Raw genomic sequence first — 25,018 nt, forward strand, 5'->3', positions numbered from 1 at the left:
AAGTCCCCACCTGCCCCAGAAGCCCAGGTGGCTTCACCTCTCATTAGAATGTAGAGCAACCAGACACTGGTGTAGGGCCAAGTCAAAGATGGAAAGGTTGGGGCAGAGGAGTAGTTCGGATTTTTTTCAGTAGGCATTAGGGGGTTTTTGGAGGGGAGGAATATAAAGGATGTTGTGCTTTAAGATGATTAATCTGCCAGCCATGTGTACAGTGGACTGGAATGCAGACAGTGGAGATGGAAAGGCTGGGTAAGAGGCTGTCAATGTTTTGCAAAGGAGAAGTAACAAGGGCCCAAACTGGTGCTGTGGTCTGGAGGATAGAAATGAGTAGCACAGAAGGGTGTGGTAGCTAAGGGAGCCATTTTTCCTACTGTAAAAATCAAATCAGACAATCTGACATATGCCAACATTCTTTGGGGGTAATGAGAAGGTAAGACCCTGGGTTCAACTCCTGGGTTTGTCACTTACTTGATATATGACTAAGGCTGTGTCACTGGAGATCTCTAAGCCTCAATTTCCCTATTCTCCAAATAGGGATAATGCTTCCAACCTCATGGGTTGTTCTGAGGATCAAATGTGATAATGTATGTAACAGTGCCTGCCACATTGGTGACATTTAGCATTTGATACCTGTCATTACCAACCACAGGACTTTAAGATGTCAAATGAGAGTGTAGATAACATTGTTTTTTTAAAACATAGACTTTATCACTTGAGGCCAGAAGTTCAAGACAAACCTGGGCAACATAGAGAGACTCCATCTCTACAAGAAGTTTTATTTAAAAAATAGCCAGGTGTAGTGGTATGTGCCTGTAGTTCTAGCTACTCTGGAGGATAAGGCAGGAAGATTGCTTGAGCCTAGGAGTTTGAGGCTGCAGTGAGCTATGATTGCACCACTGTACTCCAGGTTGAGTGACAGAGCCAGACTCTGTACACACACACACAGACACACACACAAACACACACACACACACCCTCAGAGACTTCCCATATACCCCATTCCTGCATCCATTCTACACATGACTGGCAGATTAATAATCTTAAAGCACAAGAACCCTTTTATTATTATCTTACATTAGTATGATGTATTTCTTACAACAAATGAGACAATATCAGTACATTAATTAAAGTCTGTAGTTTATTCAGATTTCCTTAGTTTCCCCCTAATATCCTTTTGTTCCAGGAGCCCATCTAGGATACCATAGTATGTTTCTTTCATCAGCATGTCTTCTTAGCTGCTCCTGGCTGTTTCTCATGCTTTGTTTTTGATGACATCACTTTTTTATAATTATAACATACATTTAGGGATTAAATCACACATCCTCCTCCCATGTCCACCTGCCTCTCCCCTTGTCCCAGTGTCATTTGTCAGAAGGAAACCAAGGTGGAGGCCAGGTGTGGTGGCTAATGCCTGCAATCCCAAAACTTTGAGAGGCCAAGGCCAGTGGATGACTTGAAGCTAGGAGTTCGAGACCAGCCTGGCCAACATGATCAGCCTGGCTGACCACGTCTCTACTAAAAATACAAAAGCTAGCCGGGTGTTAGCCAGGTGTGGTGGCACATGCCTGTAATCCCAGCTACACAGGAGGCCGAGGCAAGAGAATTGCTTGAAACCAGGAGGTGGAGATGGCAGTGAGCCAAGATTGTGCCATTGCACTCCAGCCTGGGAAACAGAGCAAGACTCTGTCTTAAACAAACAAAAAAGAAGCCAAGGTAGTTTGTGAACCTCATAGGCAGTCTCTCAGAACTCTGTTTTACTTGTTTGAGACCGTTGATATTTGAATATGAGAGTTTTGCAACCAAAATAGTCTAAGTCAAAATAGTGAAGTTCAGTAGACTGCCTAATCTATATATATATATATATATATATATATATATATTCATTCATTCATTCAATAAATATTTGCTGATAAACTATTATGTATTTGTACTATGATCTCTGCTGGGGATGCAACAGTGAGCCAAACGGGTCAGGCGTCCTTGCTTCCACAGAGCTACATGCCAGCCAAAGAGGCGGACAAAACTTAAGCCAACAGACATAAAGTGATTATGTCCTGTAATAAGTGCTGCAAAGGAAAACAGTGAAGATAGTAAATAACAGGGGAAAGGACCCACTTTAGAGAGGGAAGTCAGGGGAACCCACATGTGAACTAGAAAAGCTAAGAGAGTATGATATTGAATACTGAGTGTCAACTTGATTGGATTGAGGGATACAAAATATTAATCCTGGGTGTGTCTGTGTGGGTGTTGCCAAAAGAGATTAACATTTGAGTCAGTGGGCTGAGGAAGGCAGATCCACCCATAATCCATTGGTCACAATTTAATCAGCTGCCAGCGAATATAAAGCAGGCAGAAAAATGTGAGAGGGAGAGATGGGCCTAGCCTCTCAGCCTACATCTTTCTCCCATGCTGGATCCTCCCTGCCCTCAAACATCAGATTCCAAGATCTCCAGATTTGGGACTTGGACTGGCTCTCCTTTCTCCTCAGCTTGCAGATAGCCTATTGTGGGACCCTGTGATCATGTAAGTTAATACTTAATGAACTTACATATATATATTATATATATATTATATATGAGTTTTTATATCATATATAAATCATGAGTTTTATATCATGAGTTTTAAATCATGAGTTTTATATCATACATATGAGTTTTTATATCATTATATATATAAAATGAGTTTATATATCATTATATATTATATATATATAAAATGATCTATTCTACACATGACTGGCAGATTAATCATCTTAAAGCACAAGACCTGTATTATTATCCTCTTACATATATATATATATATATATTCTGTCCCTCTAAGAGAACCCTGACTAATATAGAGAGAGAATGAGGAAGCTAGGGAGGGAGAGCATTAAAGGCATAGAAAGCATCATGTGCAAAGGCCCTGAGGCAAGAAAGAACTAGCAGAGTATAGGAACGGATGAAAGCTGGAGCAGAGTTCAAGAAGTTGGAGGAGTGGGCATGGGCCAAGTCAAGCTGGGTCTTAAAGACCAAGGTAAAGAGTTTGGCTGTTATTAAAAGTGAAATGGGAAGACAGTAAAGGGTAGTAACCAGGGAAGTGATGAAATTTGGAAAAACACGAGGCAATGTGTGGACAGTGGTTGAAAGGAGCAGTAGTGATGATTGAGAGGCTGGTTTGGGGACTGCTGCAGTGACCCTACTCAAGCAGAATTTGTGTGAATCTGCAGCCCAAGGTCAGGGTTAGAGAAATACATTTTGAATTTATTTGTATAAAAATGGTTTTCCGATCATAAGGATGGATAAAATAAACCATGGAATGGCTGGTAACACATTACCACAAACTTGGTGGCATACATTTCTTCTCTTACAGTTCTGGACCTCTGAAGTCCAAAATCAGTTTCAAGATATCTGCAAGGCCAACCTCCCTCTGGAGGCTCTAGAGGAAAATCCTTTCCCTTACCTTTCCCAGCTTCTGGAGATGCATTCCTTGCATTCCCTGGCCCATGGCCCCTTCCTCCATCTCCAAAGCCAGCAGCATGGCATCTTGCCTCGGTTGTCATATTGCCTTCTTCTGTAGCCAAATCTCCCATTTCCTTTCTTTCATAAGGAAACTCGTGATTACATATAGGGCCAATATGGATAATCCAGTATAAATTTCCTATCTTCAAGATCCTTAAAGTAATCATACCTGCAAAGTCCCTTTTGCCACATAAGGTGACATTCACAGGTTCAGGGATTAGGACATGACATCTTTGGGGCCATATTCAGCCTATCACAGAGGGTGAAAAGAGAAAAAGGACCCAGTGTCAAGTTCTGAGGCATGCTAACATTTAGGTCAGACAGAAGAGAAGGAACTAGAAAAAGAGATTGAGAAGGAATAGTCATTGAGGAAGAAGGAAGGCTGGCAGAGAGTCATGTTGCAGAGCCAAGGGACTAGAGACTCCAAGTGTTCAGAAGGAAGGAGCTGTTACTTGTTGCTGAGAGGTTAAGATAAAGATGGAGAAGAAGCCACTGGAAATGGCATTATGATTGGTGATCTCTACCACAGCAGATTGGGGTGTGGGGGCTGGGCACGCTGGATTGAAAGCCATCAGAATGGGCTGAGGAATGCGTGGGGTGAGGTGATACAGGCACCAAGTGTGAATACCTCTATGTTCTGCTATCAAAGGAAGAGAGAAACTGGGTCAGAGTGGGTTATAGAGGTAAATAAGACAGCTCATTGCTTTCTGTTTTTAACGGTGGACATTGCTGATGGTTTTATGGAAAGATGCAGGAGGAAAAATGGATACCCAAGGGAATGAAGTCTTGAGAAAGCAAGAAGCAATGAGGCCCAAAGTCAAATGAAGAGACTGTCCTGCTAGGAGCAGGGACACTTGTATTGTAACAGGAGGAAATATGTGTGTAAGTGAAGGCAGAGTTGATTTTCTCAAGAGTGAGGCTGAGAACAAGGAGTGTAGTTATGTTTGAGGAAACAGTGTTTGAGAAGTCATATTATTTGTGGAGATACGTTATTTTGTTTCATTTCCTCTAACAAGTATCATTGGCATAGTCACAGCCCCTAAATATCTAAAAATTAATTCCCCTTTAACCACCTCCCCTAGTTCAGTGATAGATAATTTTAAGTGAAAATAACCATGCAAATAGCCACCTTATATGAAACTTTATTAAAACGATAAATGATGCAATCAAACTACTTTGTGGTTTTGTTTTCATTAAAAAAATAAACTGAAAAGAAAAAAACAACTGAATAACTTGTCTTACTAAGGTGGGTAATTAATAAGGCATTTACCATAATTATTATGAAATTATGCAGCCTACACATGTATGAAAACTGTAGAACATGTACTATGAAATCACACTGTCAATGGTTAGCAGACTGAAATTCGAAATCTTTTGTGTATGCTGTTTGATATGACATTCAAGCAAACTATGAACAGAACTATTAGCATTTGCATCCCCTTTTATGTTAAGACTACAGCTTCTATCCAATTACCCATTTCCCCTCATCAAGATGAAGATGAGACAGTATGAAAGGTCCCTCCACCAGAATATTTCTTAGGTCCTAGTCATTCACTTTGACATTCAAATGACCCACTGCTAAGGCAGGCATACCAGTATCACTCATCTAGCATTGGCATTGGCATCTCAGGGCATCTCGCCCAGAGATAAAAGCAATTTCTCAGTCTTGTAATAAACAATGTTGCTTTTATCAATCTTAAACCTACTGTCTAAGCATAGGTATGGACAAGTTTAGATTGCCTCATAATGGGTTGAGTTTAGTTGTTCAATAATTTTTTTGCATTCGAACCTTGGAAATTATTTATTAATTTTCAAAGCTGGTTTAATGGTTTAAGAGAATCTGCCACCAAGATTATTTTTCTCACCTTTCCTTTTCCTTTTTTTCTCCTTCCATAAAGGGGTATGTCTTTAAAAGTCATGGAATCTAGGATCTTCAGAGGTCCCTTCTCCTATCTAGTCACCTACATTGATAAATTCCTCCTGGTGTTTCTCATACAATGAGAATGTTACAATTTAATTTCATAGAAGATGGGGACTTGTAAAGAAAGATTCCCTCTAACTGAATGAAAAATCAGACTCCAAATTCAAGCCCAGACTTGCCTCCTGCAAAGCTTCCCTCCCTGATAGCTTGCTCTAAACTCTCAGGGAGTACCTGATTCATAAAGGGAGAGCCTAGCACGTTCTTTTACAGATTTCAGCCCTCCCACAGTCTGAAGTAGAAATACAATTTCTCTGCTTGATTTTTGAAAGTACAAACATTGCCACAGAAACATATTGTAAAAATATGTAACATGAAGTGAGTTGTAAACATTCAAGTATTTCTACAGGTTTGAATAAAAAGAGCAGCAATTTTTTAAAAAAAACTTATAGCTTTGCTTTTTAAAACAAGCAGTGCACAGGCTATTTATATCAAAGAGGAAAAGGCCAGGAGAGCTGGTTAAAGCCTCCAAGAAATTTATTTGGTCTAATTCTATCAGCAGACACTGACTTAGACATTTCCAAGAACTCCTAAGAAAGATCTTTTCCACAGAAAAACCAAGGGACGCATGTTTTGCAACAATGTTGAAAAAGTAGTGCCCTTCCAGTTAAATGTCTGAGGCACTCTAACTTTTTCTAGAAGCTGTTCACCTAGAAACTTTGGTGGTTAGCTAAGAAAGCACTGTCCAAGAATTATAAAAGATGGAATATAAAGATATCTTTCAGAGGGTCTCCCATTCAGTGAATCCATCCAAAGAATAGACTAAGAGTTGACATTCTCAGCCATGCCCATTCTCCTTTTTCTGTGTTTTATACCTGAGGATTATTCACAGCCCATTTAAAAATAAATAAATAAAAGCAAATTGCTTTGGATGATGTTTGAGAGGATCAAAAGGCTGATCCAGGATACAGTGTCAACCTTCTTGGTAAGTGATGCCTTGGTCCAGTTTCCCTGTTGGCTGCCATCTGGCCAGCTATGGGACATCACCCTTTCCTGTTGAGGGAGACCAGATGGTTCACAGAGCATCCGTGGGGAGAGCACAGGACTGGACTTGCTGGTAATCTGTCTGCTTCTTTGCAGAGCAGAGTCTGAGGGAGAGAATCACCGTGGTGATTAGAAGGAGGAGTCCAATGATGAAAAGGATGACCAAGGCTGCTTTGGCTCCTGTTGGACCCAGATTCTTGCCAAAGAAATACAGCTGCTCTTTGCCAGGTCGTTCTGTGAAAAAGATAAACTTGTCAGGCCCCTGACATTTTTGAGGAGTGAAATGTTCACTCATTTACATGGGGAGAGGGTATCATTACCGTTAGATGGCACTGTGGCTGGGTGAGATGCCACTCCAGGAGATGTGGTGGAGTAAGCAATCCTGTTGTCTGCACAAAGAAAACAAGTTCATTGTTTTATTAACAACAGAAGGGGATTCTTTTCATGACACAAGTCGTTTCATTTCAGAGGACTTACTTATCCCATCAGTATCTGCCAATCTTTTCTGGATTCTTACTCTGCTACTTCATTCCCATGTACATGCTTTCCTGCCCCAGCTGTCTTTCCCACTTCTGCTCACCCACTGAGTCTATCTGGAGCATCATGGCCTCTGTGAAACTTTGGCTCATATCCTCCAACTGTTACCCATTCCCTCCTACTGCTGCTAGTAAGCCCTGTACTCTGCATTCTGCTATGACACATAGCATACTTGATTATAGTTACATATTTACATATATGTCTCTCTTACTTGACTCTGAGCTTGTTGAGGGCTATATCTGGGTTTTTGTCATGCCTCCTGTTTTCGGGGTCTACAGGAAGCTTGGTGCCATCATCTGGCATCACTGACAAACAACAGTACCTATGTTACGAAGGACCGTGTAGGTTGTCTCCATGCCAGCATGGATGTGGTCAGACACATGACAGTGTAGCAGCCATGTCCCTGGGTGATCTGCAAACAGTTCAATGGTTTGGAATGTCCCAGGAAAGAGATCATACACATCTTCTCGGTAAGATTTATCTATCTGCAAAAACGTTTTAAAAAACAACAGCTAGTAGCCTTCTTTGCTTAGAACAGCAAGAAGAGAAAGAAGAGCAAAAACAAATAAAACCCACAGTAAGCAAAAGGAAGGACATAAGAGCAGGAATCAAGAACAGAAGTACAATAGAGATAAGTCAAAGAAATCTAAAACTGATTCTTAGAACAGATCAATAAAATCAATAAATTCTGTAGTAGCCAGCTTCCATGATGGCCCACAATGATCCCCACCTCCTGGTATTCATAACCTTTGTAGTTCCTGCCTACATTGTATAAGGGTTGGTATGTGCAATCAATAGCATGTGGAAGAAGTGCTGGCATTCCAATTCCAAGATTAGGTTATCATTACTTCTGTCTTAGATACTCTCTCACCCTCTTCTCTTGGATTACTCACTGGAGGAAGCCATTTTTCATGTCTTATCCACATGATGAGGAGCTGAAGCCTCTAGTTAACAACCATATCAGTAAGTTTGGAAGTGGATCCTCCAGCTCCAGTCAGACCTTTGAAAACTGCAGCTCCAGTTGACATCTTGATTGCCTCCTCATGAAAGATTCTGAATCAACCAACTAGTTAAACTAATCCCAGATTCTTGATCCAAGAATTACTCTAAGTTTAGAGTAATTTATTATGCAGCAATAGATAACTAATACAAATCTCTGGACAGACTAACGAAGGGAAAAGGGAAAAGGACACATTAGAAATACCGAGAATGAAAGTGAGGACATCACTGATATCTTACAAACATTAAAAAGGAAATACTGCACAAACACCTCTTATCCATAAATTGTACAACTTAGATGGTATGAACAAATACCTTAAAAGACACAAACTCCTGAAGATTACTCAAGAATAAGTTGATAACCTGAATAGCACTATATCTATTAAAGAAACTGTAATTGCTTCAAGATATTCCAACAAATTAAACTCCAGATGGCTTCACTGGCAAATTCTACCAAACATTTAAAGGAGAAATAATACCAATTGTAAACAAACTGTTTTGGAAAATAGAAAAGGAAAGAACAGTTCCAACTCATTTTATGAGGCCAGCATTACTGTGATACCAAAACTAAACAAATGCTTTGTGAGGAAAAAAAGCTACAATCAATACTCCTCATGAACATAGATACCATCATCCATAACAAAATACTAGCAAATCAATTCCTCAAAAAGGAATAATACATCATGACCAAGTAAGGTTTATCCTGGGAATGAAAATTTTAGTGTTTAAAAACTCCAAAATCAATAAATGTAATTCAGCAATGGATTAAAGAAGAAAAAGCATCTGATCATCTCAATAGATGCAGAAAAACCATTTGATAGAATTTAACATTTGTTGATGATCAAAACTCTGAGCAAATTTAGAAGGAAACTTCCTCAACCTCATAACGGGATCCACAAAAAAGCTGCAGCTAACTTTATATTCAAAGGTGAATGACTAAATTCTCCCCTTGTAAGATTAAGAACAAAGTGAGGATGTCCACTTTCACCACTCATATTCAAAATTGCACTACAAGTCCTAGCCAGTGCAGTAAGACAAAAGAAATAAAAGACATACAGATTGAAAATAAATGAAGCCATGTCTATTCGCAGACAACATGATTGTCTGCATAGAAAATCCCCCTAAAATCTACAAGAAAACTATTGGAACTAAAGTGAGTTTAACAAAGATGCAGGATGCAAGGTCAACATGCAAAAATCAATTATATTTCTAAATATTGGCAATAAACAACTATAAATTGAAATAAAAACACTATCGTTTACACTATTACCAAAGCCTTTTATATACTTAGTTATAAATAAATAAAAGAAAATATATGCAAGATCTCTATACTGAAAACTACAAAATGCTGATGAAAGAAATCAAAGAAGAGCTAAATTATAGATATACCATGTTCATGGATTGGAAGCCTCAATATTGTTATGTCAGTTCTGTCCAACCCATTGTGTAGATTCCATGCAATACCAATCAAAATCCCAACAGGATTTTAAAAATCAAAATCAACAAGTTATTTCTAAAGTTTATCTGGGAAGGCAAACATCTAGAATAGCTAAAACAATCACCATCTGATTTTGAGACTTACTATAACACTAAAGTAATCAAAACATTGTGGCATTCAAGAAAGGGCAGACTATAAACCAGTATAACAGAAGAGACAGCCCAGACATAGACCCACATATATGTGGTCAATATGATTTTGACAAAAGTGAAGAGTCAATTCTGTGTGAAAAAAAGATGATCTTTTCAATCAGTGGTGATGGAACATTTGGACATACATATGAAAAAAATGAACCTTATTTCATATCTTGAACCACTTATGAAAATTAAAATGTATCGTAGCCCTAAATATAAAATCTAAAACTATAACACTTCTAAAAGAAAACAAAGACCTTTTTTGGGACCTTCAGTAAGGCCAAAATTTTTTATGCATGACACCAAAAGTATGATCTATAAAAGAGAAAAAAGAAAAATTGTACTTCATTGTACTTCATCAAAAATTAAGAACTTCTATTTGAAAGCTGTTAAGAGAATGAAAAGATAAGCCACAAACTGGAAGCAAATATTTGTGAGTCACATTGCTGAAAAAGGATTTGTATCCAGAATATATAAAGCCCTCAAACTCTGCAATAAGGAAACAAGTAACCCAATTTTTTTAAATGGGCTTACAATTTGGACACTTCACCAAAGATTTACAGATGACAGATGGTAAACAAACACATGAAAAGATGCTCAATATCATTAGCCACTGGGAAAATGCAAATGAAAAACAATGAGATACCACTATAACCCCTCCCCAAGGAGGGAATGCCTAAGGGAAAAAAATGAAATAAAAACTAAAAATACCAACTGCATATGTGGATGTGCAACATATGGAGTTCTCATATATTTCTTTGGAAATGCAAAATGATACTGCCTTTTTGGAAAACAGTTTGGCGGTTTCTTATGAAATCAAACATACACTTATCACATGGCTTAGCAATCCTACTTCTAGGTATTTTCTCAAGGAAAATAAAAACATATGTTCACACAAAAACGTGCATAAATGTTTGTAATGACTTGATTTGTAATAAACAACCTTGGAAATAACTCAATGTTCCTCAACAGGAGAATAGATGAACAAACTGCATTATATCCTTACAATGGAATACTACTCAACAGTCAAAAGAAACAAACCACTGATACACATAACAAGATGGATGCAATTTGAATGCCTATGTTAAATCAAAAAAGCCAGATTCAGGATGCTACAAACTATGATTTCCATATAACCTTTCAAAAAAGGCAAAACTATAGAGACAGTGGTTGCCAAGTGTTAAGTATGGGGAAGTAGTTGACACTAGAGGGTGCAATGGGAAAATTTGCGGGGGAAATAAAAGTATTCTATATTTTGATTGCTGTTCGTTACACTACTGTATGTGCTTATCAAAAGAGAACTGTACACTAAATATGGTGAATTGTATTCAATGTAAATTATATCTTATTTTTAAAGTATATATGTAAATTTTTATAACTTTGTTTATTAAATTTTATACATTGTAATATAATTTTTTAAATGTGAGTTTAAAAAAGCCAAATTCTGGAAAGCAGCATAGCCATTTAATATGTGACACTCTAATCATAGCAGGCTAATACTTGGTGTCCTAAACAATGTTGAAATATACAGAGGAGAAAGGATATTAAATGTTTTATTAAAGTTACCATTTATTCCTGTCTAACTAGAAAAGATCAATTCCAGTTTTCTCCACACATTGGATGTGATTGTCCTTTTCTATTCCACTTCCTTGTAGAAAGCACTGAGAACTTCAGATGACAGACTATTTGGACCTTATCCATGGCGATTCTGATTCAGCAGGACTGGGTCAGGGCCTGGCAGTTGGGTTTTTACATAGTTCCCCAGATGGCTCTGCTGTACAGTGAGCACCACCCATATGGTATAGCTTGATGCTAGAGGGTAGAAGGTCACACATGGTCCAGCCCAGCTCACTAGGGCAAAAGTCAACATAAAGTTTGAGGGCTTAGGCCAGAGCCCAAAATAGCTCCTTTACTGGATAGAGCTATTCTGTTAGCTAATCACACAGAAAAAGAAAAGAGTGGGGAGAAGGAAAGAGAAAGAAAAAAGGAAGGGTGAGGAAAAGGGACGAATGCTGTCAGTGTCCGTACTTTCATATACAATATTAACAGCATATTCCAGGGTGGTCAGAGTTATCCCCAGATCACTAATGAGAAAACTCTCAGCTGTGGCTTGGAGAAATTTTTATAAGCACAATAATATACATATACATATTAAGAAATATCCAGGCCGGGCGCAGTGGCTCACGCCTGTAATCCCAGCACTGTGGGAGGCCGAGGCGGGCGGATCATAAGGTCAGGAGATCGAGACCATCCTGGCTAACATGGTGAAACCCCGTCTCTACTAAAAAATACAGAAAAAAATTAGCAAGGCGTGGTGGCACACACCTGTAGTCCCAGCTACTCGGGAGGCTGAGGCAGGAGAATGGCATGAACCTGGGAGGTGGAGCTTGCAGTGAGCTGAGATTGTGCCACTGCACTCCACCCTGGGCAACAGAGCGAGACTCCATCTCAAAAAAAAAAAAAAAAAAAAAAAAAAAAAAAAAAAAAGAAATATCCACCAGGGAAATGGTACAATCACATTATTCTGTTCCATTCTCATCTCCCCTCACGAGCATTATTTCCAAGTAACTCTTATTTTCCACTGGAAATACATTGAATTTGTTAGTTCAAAAATGTCTTTCCCAAAGCACTTTCCTTATACTTACTTTGAAAAGAAAGCTCTCAGCATGATAATGGATGGTATGTATGTCCACTTCACTTCCTATCCCTAACAAATACCAGTTTGTCATTGTATCTTCGTTCATTATGAGGCCATGGAGATTCCCAAAAATCTTTCCATTAATGGCTTTAAAAAGGTGATAAGAAAATAACCTTTGGTTAGTTAAAAGATAAGCTGATTTTTTAAATGTTTCCAGAAGATCTTTAGGTCACTGATATTTTCATCTGTCTAGTAAACATGTAATCTCACTCACCCCTAGCAGTGTCCTACCATTCTAGACCCAAAATTCAGATAACTGAGAAATCCTTCTACAAAGAGAGCGAGAACAAAGAAATAGCAGTTTTAATGCCATATCTTGGTGGCAGTGTTTTGTTTGTTTATTCAGCATAATCTCTTTATGAAGGGAATTACAGGCTCATTGGAGAGGTAGCCAGATTTATACCACTCTACAGAGAACAAACCAAGGCATAAACAAGTTTATGTAAATAAAAATTGAGTGGCTTAGAAACTATTTTCTTAATATTTCACTTGTTGAGAATAGTTTAAGCCTGGCTGAATCTCCAAAAATAAAGGAGAGCTTCACACAGGCTGAGCTCATGACCTAACAATGACCAAAGCAAACTGAGTTTACACGATGGTGACTCCCACTCCTCCACTGTCTACTGACTTTTGATTCTGTGCATTGTGGTGCAACCAAATGACCTGCACTCATTAAAAATGGAGAGCATACTAAGAAATCTTTAGGAGAAGAAAGCAAAACTGGTAGGGGAAAGAGTAGCTGAACGGGGAATCAGGCTACTATATTCTAATCTATATCAACAAGTAGCTTTGTGACCTTGGGCAAGGCCTTTTTGTGCACTTTTGGTCAAAAATAGCTGTTGATGAGAATCTGTGGATGTGTCAATGCGAACACATGACTCCCACCAACAAACTACCTTAAATTACATAGAAGTAACACAGATACATTAAAACAGAAATTTGATAGTAGTGTTTCATATCCCAGAGACAATTAAACCTGGCCCTTAAATTTAAACAAATAGAAGTTATGGCATATTCTTATAAATTATGACAATAAACGATGATTTGTTTTTAAAGAATTACTTCACAGTCTTAGAGCTTAGAGATCCTAGCATTCAGAAATACATGTCCCTACAAGTTGGTTCAAAGCCTCAATGACTTTGTTGCCAGCCAATCAGTGGCTAGGCTGATTCAGTCTGAAGGAAAGCATTAGAGGACTTTCTTCAGTCCAGGTGCCCCTGGGAAGGAGGAAAGGCTCAGAGAAGGATGCTGGGAGCCTCCTACATTTACAGGAATTCTATGAGCTTATCTCAACATAGGCTTCTTTTTAAACTTTGGACATACCATGCATTCTGTTGCTTTCCTCAAAATCATCAGTGCACTTAAAATCTCGTGGATCTTTGTTGAGATACTTCTTAATATTGTCATCCAGATACCAGGATTCATTCTCATTAAATACCAAAAACAAGAGAGCAAATTCATAATCAACGTCACTTCTTCTTCCCTTTTCATTCAAGACTCCTTTTCGGCATGTAATAAGAGGACCCATCAAACCACTATACGTATCCTGGAAGAAAAAATTAACCGAGTTAAAAGAGCCATTAAGTAATTTAATGGTATTTCATTCCACCTGCCACTATTCTAGTGTAGAGTCATAATACCTCACCCTGGACTAGAAATTGATTCTTCTCTCAGCTCTGATTCACCCCACCTCCAGCCCATCCTGTTGACCACCATCACAGTAATCTTTATACTCCCATATCTAGAAGTCTTCAGTGATTTTCCATGGACTGCAGAATTAAATACAAACGCTTGCAGGTCTGTGAGCCCTCCATGTGCTCCCCTAATGAACTTTTCTGGCTTAGGCTACCTCTTGATTTACTACTGGACCCCATATGATAGCCAAATGGGACTCCCAACATGTCCCAAACACTCCCTCTACTTCCCTATTTTCAGCTGTGCTCATAATGCTCTTTCTTCCTAGACTCTCCTTCCAAAACCTTCTATAGTACTTTAGTTAGCCTGCCACTCCGATAGAATTCACCAGATTCAGAGCTCTATTACAGTTACAAGTGTGGACATATTATTTTCCCACAAAGTTATAAGTTTCTTTAAGACAAGAGTATCTGCATCTCTCATAGTATTTGGTGGGGTCATTTGCACATCACAAGTGCTCAATAAATATTTGTTGTGATGCATAAAATAAATAAACTTGGATTTTCCCATAATTCTCATATTTAAATTTATTTATTCAAGTGCCTTGTATATCTATCTCCTGAACTCTAGAACTGTCCAGTACAACTCAAGGACATTAAGACATGCCATCTAATACCTAAGAGAAAGGTTAAGATAATCCCTCCCTTTTTTTCTTTAATAGGCAATGCTTACATTTTACATCAAATAACGACTTTAGATTGGACTTTGGTTTATGGCATGTAATTAAAGTCTGTGGTTGTTTTACATACACATACCTGGCTCAAATTCAATGTTGAATCTTTGCCTTTTATTTCGAAGTTAGATCATTAATCATTCAAACAATTTTGTAGTTTCAGTTACTATGTTTAGAGTGAACTTTCTTCTCCTGAGCCCTAGTAGCCCTGATAATGCATTTAAAATAAACAGATTTCACACATCCAAAACCATACATAAATTGTATTCTAAGTTATATTTATTTTATTGTTGTATATTTACATATCCTCTTTTGCTTCAACCCTTTTATCTTTTTACGTTCTAAATTTGGTAATTGAAACATTGGGATTTTGTTTTTATTCCCCATACTTTAAGTCAAGGGTCACCAAACTTTTTTTTTTTTTTTTTTTTTGGAAAAAAAAGTCACCAGATAGTAAATATTTTTGACTTTGTGGGCCATATAGTCTCTGTTGCAGCTACTCAAGTCAGCCATTGACAATGTAAACGTCCAGCATGGCTAGCTTTTGTAAATGGGCCATAGTATGAGACCCTTGCTCTAAATCATTATACCCTTTCACATATACCAACCCAAGTTGTGATGACCCAAGTAGTCAACTTTCATCCAGATTATTTTAAGCCTTTTGGTTGCTTTCTCCACCTTACCTTCACAAAGTTTACTGTTGAATAGTAAACCCATGGAATACAATTGGGATCAGAAGGCCCTGGACCGGATCTTTTAGGGATATTCCATCTATAAGTTTTTACTTCTCCTGTAATAAATGAAATGGAAAAAAATTATTAGAATTATCTGTGTTTCAGATGATTTATCTGAAGAAATATAAGCAGGTCTTTATATATTTTCATTAATGTTTCTTGCCGGAGAGAATTATTCATTACAAATGTTCTTATTAAACTCCCATCTTGATTTCTACTATTTCAAAATGAAATGGCAGATTTCTCATTTCAGGCTCCAGCCTTCCCTCTACTTTGCATTTTTCTATTGTCAACTGGTGTGTATTCAGGAAATAAAAACATTTTATACCTCACTGTTTTTCCTCCTTAAATGTTGTATCTCCTTCCCAAGAGCTGTCCTTGAGCACATCTTAGTCATCAAGGACCTCTGCCTTGGCCTCTTATGGGAGTCACCAGGGAGCTTTGTAAGCCCTTGCTGCTCAGGCCTCACCCCAGACCAGCAAAATCAGAGAGTCTGGGGTCTAGGACTCTGGTGCCAGTGTTTTTTAAAAGCTTCTCAAGTAGGCAGGTGAGATCTGGTGAGAACCAGAATCAGAGAGACCTAGTTCCAAATCTCAACCCTATGACTTCCTATTTATCCCACATTTGACAAGCTACCTAACGTCACTAACCTTTAGTATCCTTATCTGTAAAGTGGGTTGGTCATCATAGTTTTCTAATTGTTGTGAGGATTAAGTGAAATAATGTAATTAAATACACAGGATAATGCTTCATTTTGAAGGCAGTTAATGTGTTAATTTTTATGTTTACTACAGTAGTCCCCCTTTGTCCAGGAGAGATACATTCCAAGACCCCCAGGGGATGCTTGAAACCACAGACAGTGCCATACCTATATATACTACGTGTTTTCCTATACACACATACCAATAATTAATTTATAAATTAGGCACAGTAAGAGATTGACAATTACTAATAATAAAATATGAAAATTATAACAGTACACTATAATAAAAGCTATGTGAATGTAGACTCTCTCTCACTCTCAAAATATCTTTTTATTGTCTCTAATTGAAGTTATCTCAAAATTTCTTAATATTTTCAGACCAAGATTGATTCAGGTAACTAAAACCAAGGAAAGCAAAACCATGATAAGGAGGAGCTACTGTAAGAACAACTATGGAGACAGTAAAAAGATCAGTGGTTGCCAGGGGTTAAGGAAGAGGAAAAAATAAACACCAGAGCACTGAGAATTTTTAGGGCAGCGAAACTATTCTTTATAGGACTACAATGGTGGATACATGTTGTTGTGCATTTGTCAAAACCCTTAGAGTGTACACACCAATACTGAACCCTAATGTAAATTATGAGCTTTAGGGGATAATGATGTATCAATGTAGGTTCATCAATTACAACAAATGTACTACTCTGGTGGGGGATGTTGATAATGGGGTCCTTAATGGAGGTTCCTAATGGAACCCTAGAAATTCCTAAACATTTGGTCATTGGATGAATGATGATCTCATACCAGAGTGACTAGATGATGGCCGAAACACACTGACATTAAGATGAGCTCTTTAAGACACCTCTGAGACCAGAAAAGAGTTGACGCCAGTGTTCTTCTTCAAGATGGAGCAGACCTCTGACACAACTTACCTGGTTTTGTCATGGGCACTTGCAATTGCTTTCCACTATCCATCTCCTCCACACCGTGGGCTGAGATGGAGTAGGGCCTACTGGCTTTGTTCTTAAATATGATCAGGATGGTGTCGCCCACCTCAGCATGAATCATTGGGCCTAAAGGCAAAACACAGGCCTGTGTGCATTATTATTGCTCTTTCAACATTAGTGTAATTTAAATATAGGCAGTAGTTAGTCAAATAAAATAGTTTGGCTTTAATTGTTTTTCTGAGAAAGGCATATATAACTCTACTTCGCTTTAGAGAGCAACATTGTGTAGTATTAAATATCATGTAGTCTTTAGCAATGGGTTTAAATTCTGCCTCCTTCATTTATTAGAGGGGCCTTGGGTAAGTGATGTAATCTGTCTGAGTTTCAGTTTCCTCATCTGTAACATCAGTTTAGTAATAACTTTCATGTGGGATTATAGTAAGGGTTGAATAAGATAGTGTATCTAAAAGTGTTTACTTCAGTGCACTGATACACCATAAGTACTTGCTAAATGCTTTTTTACTACAGAGAAATCATCTCCAGGAAAAGCCATATCCACATGATATGGTGATTTTCAGTTGTAATCCCCCTGTGTATAACCTTTGATAAGTCTGAAATTATTCATTATCTGGTAAATGGATGACAATAATAATGAAGATCCAATGAAATAATGTGTGTAAAAGGAATTTGAAAGATTAGAGTGAAATAAAATCATTTATGTATTAATTTATGATTAATATAGTGACTTCACAAATGCACATCTAACTCTGTTTCTCAATATTTGTTTACCCAAGGAGACAAGCACTCTTCAGCCCCTCTGGTGTGTGCACTTCTGTTGGAAGCAACCAGGCTGGGTGCCAATGGAGATGAGCCCACACCTGGCTGAGAGGGCCTGTGGCAGCATGACTTGTGCACTGCTTCATAGTGAGTAGACTCCCATTTCAGAAGTGCCTGATCCCTATGGCTGTCTCTTGGGTATTTGGTGCATTCTACATTCACAGGGAGATACACTGACAGTTGGTGGTCTGGCCACACATATCAATTCCTTGCTGATTCAAGCCATGTATTTAATTGCTTTTCTGAGAAAGGTATATATAAATCTAAAATTTGTTGGACTGTTATTATTTTGAATTTTCTCTCAATTTCTTAAAATTTTCTTAGGGGGTGGTTCCAAGATGGCCGAATAGGAACAGCTCCAGTCTACAGCTCCCAGTGTGAGCAATGCAGAAGTCAGGTGATTTCTGCATTTCCAACTGAGGTACTGGGTTCATCTCACTGCGGCTTGTCAGACACTGGGTGCAGGACAGTGGGTGCAGCCCACCGAGCGTGAGCCAAAGCAGAGAGAGGCATCGCCTTACCTGGGAAGCACAAGGGGTCAGGGAATTCCCTTTCCTAGCCAAGGGAAGCTGTGACAGATGGCACCTGGAAAATTGGGTCACTCCTACCCTAATACTGCACTTTTCCAATGGTCTTAGCAAATGACACACCAGGAGATTATATCCTGTGCCTGGCTCAGATGGTCCCACACCCAAGGAGCCTCGCTCATTGCTAGCACAGCAGTCTGAGATCAAACTGCAAGGTGGCAGCAAGGCTGGGGGAGGGGCGCCCACCGTTGCTGAGGCTTGAGTAGGTAAAGAAAGCGGCTGGGAAGCTCGAACTGGGTGGAGCCCACCGCAGCTCAAGGAGGCCTGCCAACCTCTGTAGACTCCACCCCTGGGGGCAGGGCATAGCCGAACAAAAGGCAGAAGAAACCTTTGCAGATGTAAATGTCCCTGTCTGACAGCTTTGAAGAGAGTAGTGGTTCTCCCAGTACAGAGTTTGACATCTGATAATGGTCAGACTGCCTCCTCAAGTGGGTCACTGACCCCCGAGTAGCCTAACTGGGAGGCACCCTCCAGTAGGGGCAGACTGACACCTCACACAGCCAGGTACCCCTCTGAGATGAAGCTTCCAGAAGAACGATCAGGCAGCAACATTTGCTGTTCAGCAATATTCGCTGTTCTGCAGCCTCCGCTGCTGATACCCAGGCAAACAGGGTCCAGAGTAGACCTCTTGCAAACTCCAACAGACCTGCAGCTGAAGGCCCTGACTGTTAGAAGGAAAACTAACAAACGGAAAGCACATCCACACCAAAACCCCATCTGTACGTCACCATCATCAAAGACCAAAGGTAGATAAAACCAAAAAGATGGGGAAAAAACAGAGCAGAAAAGCTGAAAATTCTGAAAAGCTGAAAATTCTAAAAATCAGAGCACCTCTCCCCCACCAAAGGAATGCAGCTCCTAGCCAGCAACACAACAAAGCTGGATGGAGAATGACTTTGACGAGTTGAGAGAAGAAGGCTTCAGACGATCAGACTTCTCCAAGCTAAAGGAGGATGTTCGAACCCATCACAAAGAAGCTAAAAACCTTGAAAAAAGATTAGATGAATGGCTAACTAGAATAATCAGTGTAGAGAAGTCCTTAAATGACCTGATAGAGCTGAAAACCATGGCATGAGAACTACATGACGAATGCACAAGCTTCAGTAGCCGATTCGATCAACTGGAAGAAAGAGTATCAGTGATTGAAGATCAAATGAATGAAATGAAGTGAGAAGAGAAGTTTAGAGAAAAAAGAGTAAAAAGAAATGAACAAAGCCTCCAAGAAATATGGGACTATGTGAAAAGACCAAATCTGCATCTGATTGGTGTACCCAAAAGTGACAAGGAGAATGGAATCAAGTTGGAAAACACTCTGCAGGATATTATCCAGGAGAACTTCCCCAACCTAGCAAGGCAGGCCAACATTCAAATTCAGGAAATACAGAGAATGCCACAAAGATAATCCTCGAGAAGAGCAACTCCAAGACACATAATTGTCAGATTCACCAAAGCTGAAATGAAGGAAGAAATGTTAAGGGTGGCCAGAGAGAAAGGTCGGGTTACCCACAAAGGGAAGCCCATCAGACTAACAGCTGATCCCTCAGCAGAAACTCTACAAGCCAGAAGAGAGTGGGGGCCAATATTCAACATACTTAAAGAAAAGAATTTTCAACCCAGAATTTCATATCTAGCAAAACCAACCTTCATAAGTGGAGAAATAAAATCCTTTACAGACAAGCAAATGCTGAGAAATTTTGTCACCACCAGGCCTGCCTTACAAGAGCTCCTGAAGGAAGCACTAAACATGGAAAGGAACAATCAGTACCAGCCACTGCAAAAACATGCCAAATTGTAAAGACCATCAAGGCTAGGAAGAAACTCCATCAACTAACGAGCAAAATAACCAGAGAACATCATAATGATAGGATCACATTCACACATAACAATATTAACCTCAAATGTAAATGGGTGAAATACTCCAATTAAAAGACACAGACTGGCAGATTGGATCAAGAGTCAAGACCCATCACTGTGTTGTATTCAGGAGACCCATCTCATGCAGAGACACACACAGGCTCAAAATACAGGGATGGAGGGAGATCTATTAAGCAAATGGACAACAAAAACAGCAGGGGTTGCAATCCTAGTCTCTGATAAAACAGACTTTAAACCAACAAAGATCAGAAGAGACAAGGAAGGCCATTACATAATGGTAAAGGGATCAATTCAACAAGAAGAGCTAACTATCCTAAATATATATACACCCAATACAGGAGCACCCAGATTCATAAGGCAAGTCCTTAGACACCTACAAAGAGATTTAGACTCCCACACAATAATAATGGGAGACTTTAACACCCCACTGTCAACATTAGACAGATCAATGAGACAGAAAGTTAACAAGGATATCCAGGAATTGAACTCAGCGCTGCACCAAGCAGACTAATAGACATCCACAGAACTCTCTACCCCAAATCAACAGAATAAACATTCTTCTCAACACCACATCACACTTATTCCAAAGCTGACCACATAGTTGGAAGTAAAGCAGTACTGAGCAAATGTAAAAGAACAGAAATTATAACAAACTATCTCTCAGACCACAGTGCAATCAAACTAGAACTCAGGATTAAGAAACTCACTCAAAACCGCTCAACTACATGGAAACTGAACAACCTGCTCCTGAATGACTACTGGGTACATAACGAAATGAAGGCAGAAATAAAGATGTTCTTTGAAACCAATGAGAACAAAGACACAACATACCACAATCTCTGGGACACATTCAAAGCAGTGTGTAGAGGGAAATTTATAGCACTAAATGCCCACAAGAGAAAGCAGGAAAGATCTAAAATTGACACCCTAACATCACAATTATGTACCCTAAAACCTAAAGTATAATAATAATAATAAAACTCACATTAAATGTAAAACTCAAAAAATATATATATGTATATATATATATCTCCATCCAAATGTCATTGAAAAGTATGTTTATTAAATGAATGGTGGTGGGTATAAAAAAAAAAGAACTAGAGAAGCAAGAGCAAACATATTCAAAAGCTAGCAGAAGGCAAGAAATAACTAAGATCAGAGCAGAACTGAAGGAGAGAGAGAGACACAAAAAACCCTTCAAAAAAATCAATGAATCCAGGAGCTCGTTTTTTGAAAAGATCAACAAAATTGACAGACTGCTAGCAAGACTCACAAAGAAGAGAGAAGAATCAAATAGACACAATAAAAAATGATAAAGGGGATATCATGACTGATCCCAAAGAAATAAAAACTACCATCAGAGAATACTATAAACACTTCTATGCAAATAAACTAGAAAATCTAGAAGAAATGGATAAATTCCTCAACACATACACCTTCCCAAGACTAAACCAGGAAGAAGTTGAATCACTGAATAGACCAATAATGGGCTCTGAAATTGAGGCAATAATTAATAGCCTACCAACCAAAAAAAGTCCAGGACCAGACGGATTCACAGCCCAATTCTACCAGAGGTACAAGGAGGAGCTGGTATCATTCCATCTGAAACTATTCCAATCAACAGAAAAAGAGGGAATCCTCCCTAACTCATTTTATGAGGCCAGCATCATCCTGATACCAAAGCCTGGCAGACACAACAAAAAAAAGAGAATTTTAGACCACTATCCCTGATGAACATCAATGCAAAAATCCTCAATAAAATACTAGCAAACCGAATCCAGCAGCACATCAAAAAGCTTATCTACCATGATCAAGTGGGCTTCATCCCTGGGATGCAAGGCTGGTTCAACATAGGCAAATCAATAAACGTAATCCATCACATAAACGGAACCAAAGACAAAAACCACATGATTATCTCAATAGATGCAGAAAAGGCCTTAGACAAAATTGAACAGCCCTTCATGCTAAAAACTCTCAATAAATTAGGTATTGATGGGATGTATCTCAAAATAATAAGAGCTATCCATGACAAACCCACAGCCAATATCATACTGAATGGGCAAAAACTGGAAGCATTCCCTTTGAAAACTGGCACAAGACAGGGATGCCCTCTCTCACCACTCCTGTTCAACGTAGTGTTGGAAGTTCTGGCCGGGGCAATTAGGCAGGAGAAAGAAATAAAGGGTATTCAATTAGGAAAAGAGGAAGTCAAATTGTCCCTGTTTGCAGATGACATGATTGTATATTTAGAAAACCCCATCGTCTTAGCCCAAAATCTCCTTAAGCTGATAAGCAACTTCAGCAAAGTCTCAGGATACAAAATCAATGTGCAAAAATCACAAGCATTCTTATACACCAATAACAGATAAACAGAGAGCTAAATCATGAGTGAACTCCCATTCACAATTGCTTCAAAGACAATAAAATACCTAGGAATCCAACTTAGAAGGGATGTGAAGGACCTCTTCAAGGAGAACTACAAACTACTGCTCAACGAAATAAAAGAGGACACAAACAAATGGAAGAACATTCCATGCTCATGGGTAGGAAGAATCAATATTGTGAAAATGGCCATACTGCCCAAGGTAATTTATAGATTCAATGCCATCCCCATCAAGCTACCAATGCCTTTCTTCACCGAATTGGAAAAAACTACTTTAAACTTCATATGGAACCAAAAAAGAGCCCGCATTGCCAAGCCAATCCTAACCCAAAAGAGCAAAGCTGGAGGCATCATGCTACCTGACTTCAAACTATACTAAAAGGCTACAGTAACCAAAATAGTATAGTACTGGTACCAAAACAAAGATATAGACCAATGGAACAGAACAGAGCCCTCAGAAATAATATCACACATCTACAACGATCTGATCTTTGACAAACATGACAAAAACAAGAAATGAGGAAAGATTCCCTATTTAATAAATGGTGCTGGGAAAACTGGCTAGCCATATGTAGAAAGCTGAAACTGGATCCCTTCCTTACACCTTATTCAAAAATTAATTCAAGATGGATTAAAGACTTAAATGTTAGACCTAAAACCATTAAAATCCTACAAGAAAACCTAGGCAATACCATTCAGGACATAGGCATGGGAAAGGACTTCATGTCTAAAACACCAAAAGCAATGGCAACAAAAGCCAAAATTGACAAATGGGACCTAATTAAACTAAAGAGCTCCTGCACAGCAAAAGAAACTACCATCAGAGTGAACAGGCAACCTACAGAATGGGAGAAAATTTTTGCAATCTACTCATCTGACAAAGGGCTAATATCCAGAATCTACAAAGAACTCAAACAAATTTACAAGAAAAAAACAACTCCATCAACAAGTGGGCAAAGGATATGAACAGACACTTCTCAAAAGAAGACATTTATGCAGCCAACAGACACATGAAAAAATGCTCATCATCACTGGCCATCAGAGAAATGCAAATCAAAACCACAATGAAATACCATCTCACACCAGTTAGAATGGCGATCATTAAAAAGTCAGGAAACAACAGGTGCTGGAGAGGATGTGGAGAAATAGGAACACTTTTACACTGTTGGTGGGACTGTAAACTAGTTCAACCATTGTGGAAGACAGTGTGGCAATTCCTCAAGGATCTAGAACTAGAAATACCATTTGACCCAGCCATCCCATTACTGGGTATATACCCAAAGGATTATAAATCATGCTGCTATAAAGACACATGCACACGTATGTTTATTGCGGCACTATTCACAATAGCAAAGACTTGGAACCAACCCAAATGTCCAACAATGATAGACTGGATTAAGAAAATGTGGCACATATACACCATGGAATACTATGCAGCCATAAAAAAGATGAGTTCATGTCCTTTGTAGGGACATGGATGAAGCTGGAAACCATCATTCTCAGCAAAGTATCACAAGGACAAAAAAACCAAACCCCGCATGTTCTCACTCACAGGTGGGAATTGAACAATGAGAACACATGGACACAGGAAGGGGAACATCACACACCAGGGCCCGTCGTGGGGTAGGGGCAGGGGGGAGGGATAGCATTAGGAGATATACCTAATGTAAATGATGCATTAATGGGTACAGCACACCAACATGGCACAAGTATACATATGTAACAAACCTGTACATTGTGCACACATACCCTAGAACTTAAAGTATAATAAAAAATTCTTAAAACATAAATACATTAAATTAAAATAAATAAATAACATTTTCTTAAAATATTTAACATGAATCAGGAAGTTCTAAATAGCACTCATTTTTTTCCCCCTTAATGGCAAAATTAGAAAAGAAAACCCTAAGGCAAGTGGGCTGGGCTAAAAAAAAGAAAGAAAATGCTTTGCATGTTCTTAAATATTACATTTGGGTATCATTACAAACAAGTAGCTAGGTATGCATATGTTAAAATCACTATTTCTGTACTCATTACCACCTAAATTGCACATGCCTTGCTCTACTGGTTGGTAAGAGCAAATGACTACTGATGAGTAAGAGCAACTGGGTACTGATTTATAGTGTGGGAGGTCGCTATCAGGGAATAGCAATGAACTGAAGTGTGCCTGCCATGTGCCCAGTTTGAGGAGCCCAAGCTTCTCCCTGAGGCACAGAAAATGAGTAGATGGGCCTCACATTCCTCTGGCTAAAGTGCTGA

At 38.9% G+C, this 25,018-nt stretch overlaps 1 protein-coding gene across 1 annotated transcript in view; it reads right to left on the reverse strand.

Annotated features, from left to right (window-relative positions):
* Positions 1–4,626: 4,626 nt before the first annotated feature.
* The window catches only part of HEPHL1 (hephaestin like 1), a 97,763-nt gene continuing 77,371 nt past the window's right edge, over positions 4,627–25,018 (reverse strand). The window contains exons 14-20 of the mRNA XM_030828934.1: positions 17,063–17,203; positions 15,380–15,486; positions 13,652–13,874; positions 12,276–12,415; positions 7,322–7,484; positions 6,783–6,851; positions 4,627–6,696 (exon numbers count right to left, since the gene is read on the reverse strand). Of these exons, the coding sequence (XP_030684794.1) occupies positions 6,494–6,696; positions 6,783–6,851; positions 7,322–7,484; positions 12,276–12,415; positions 13,652–13,874; positions 15,380–15,486; positions 17,063–17,203 (1,046 nt within the window). The 3' untranslated portion in view covers positions 4,627–6,493. The remainder of the gene's footprint in view (positions 6,697–6,782; positions 6,852–7,321; positions 7,485–12,275; positions 12,416–13,651; positions 13,875–15,379; positions 15,487–17,062; positions 17,204–25,018) is intronic.

Source organism: Nomascus leucogenys, chromosome 15 (assembly GCF_006542625.1).
Source record: "Nomascus leucogenys isolate Asia chromosome 15, Asia_NLE_v1, whole genome shotgun sequence".
In the NCBI taxonomy this organism is placed as follows: Eukaryota; Metazoa; Chordata; class Mammalia; order Primates; family Hylobatidae; genus Nomascus; species Nomascus leucogenys.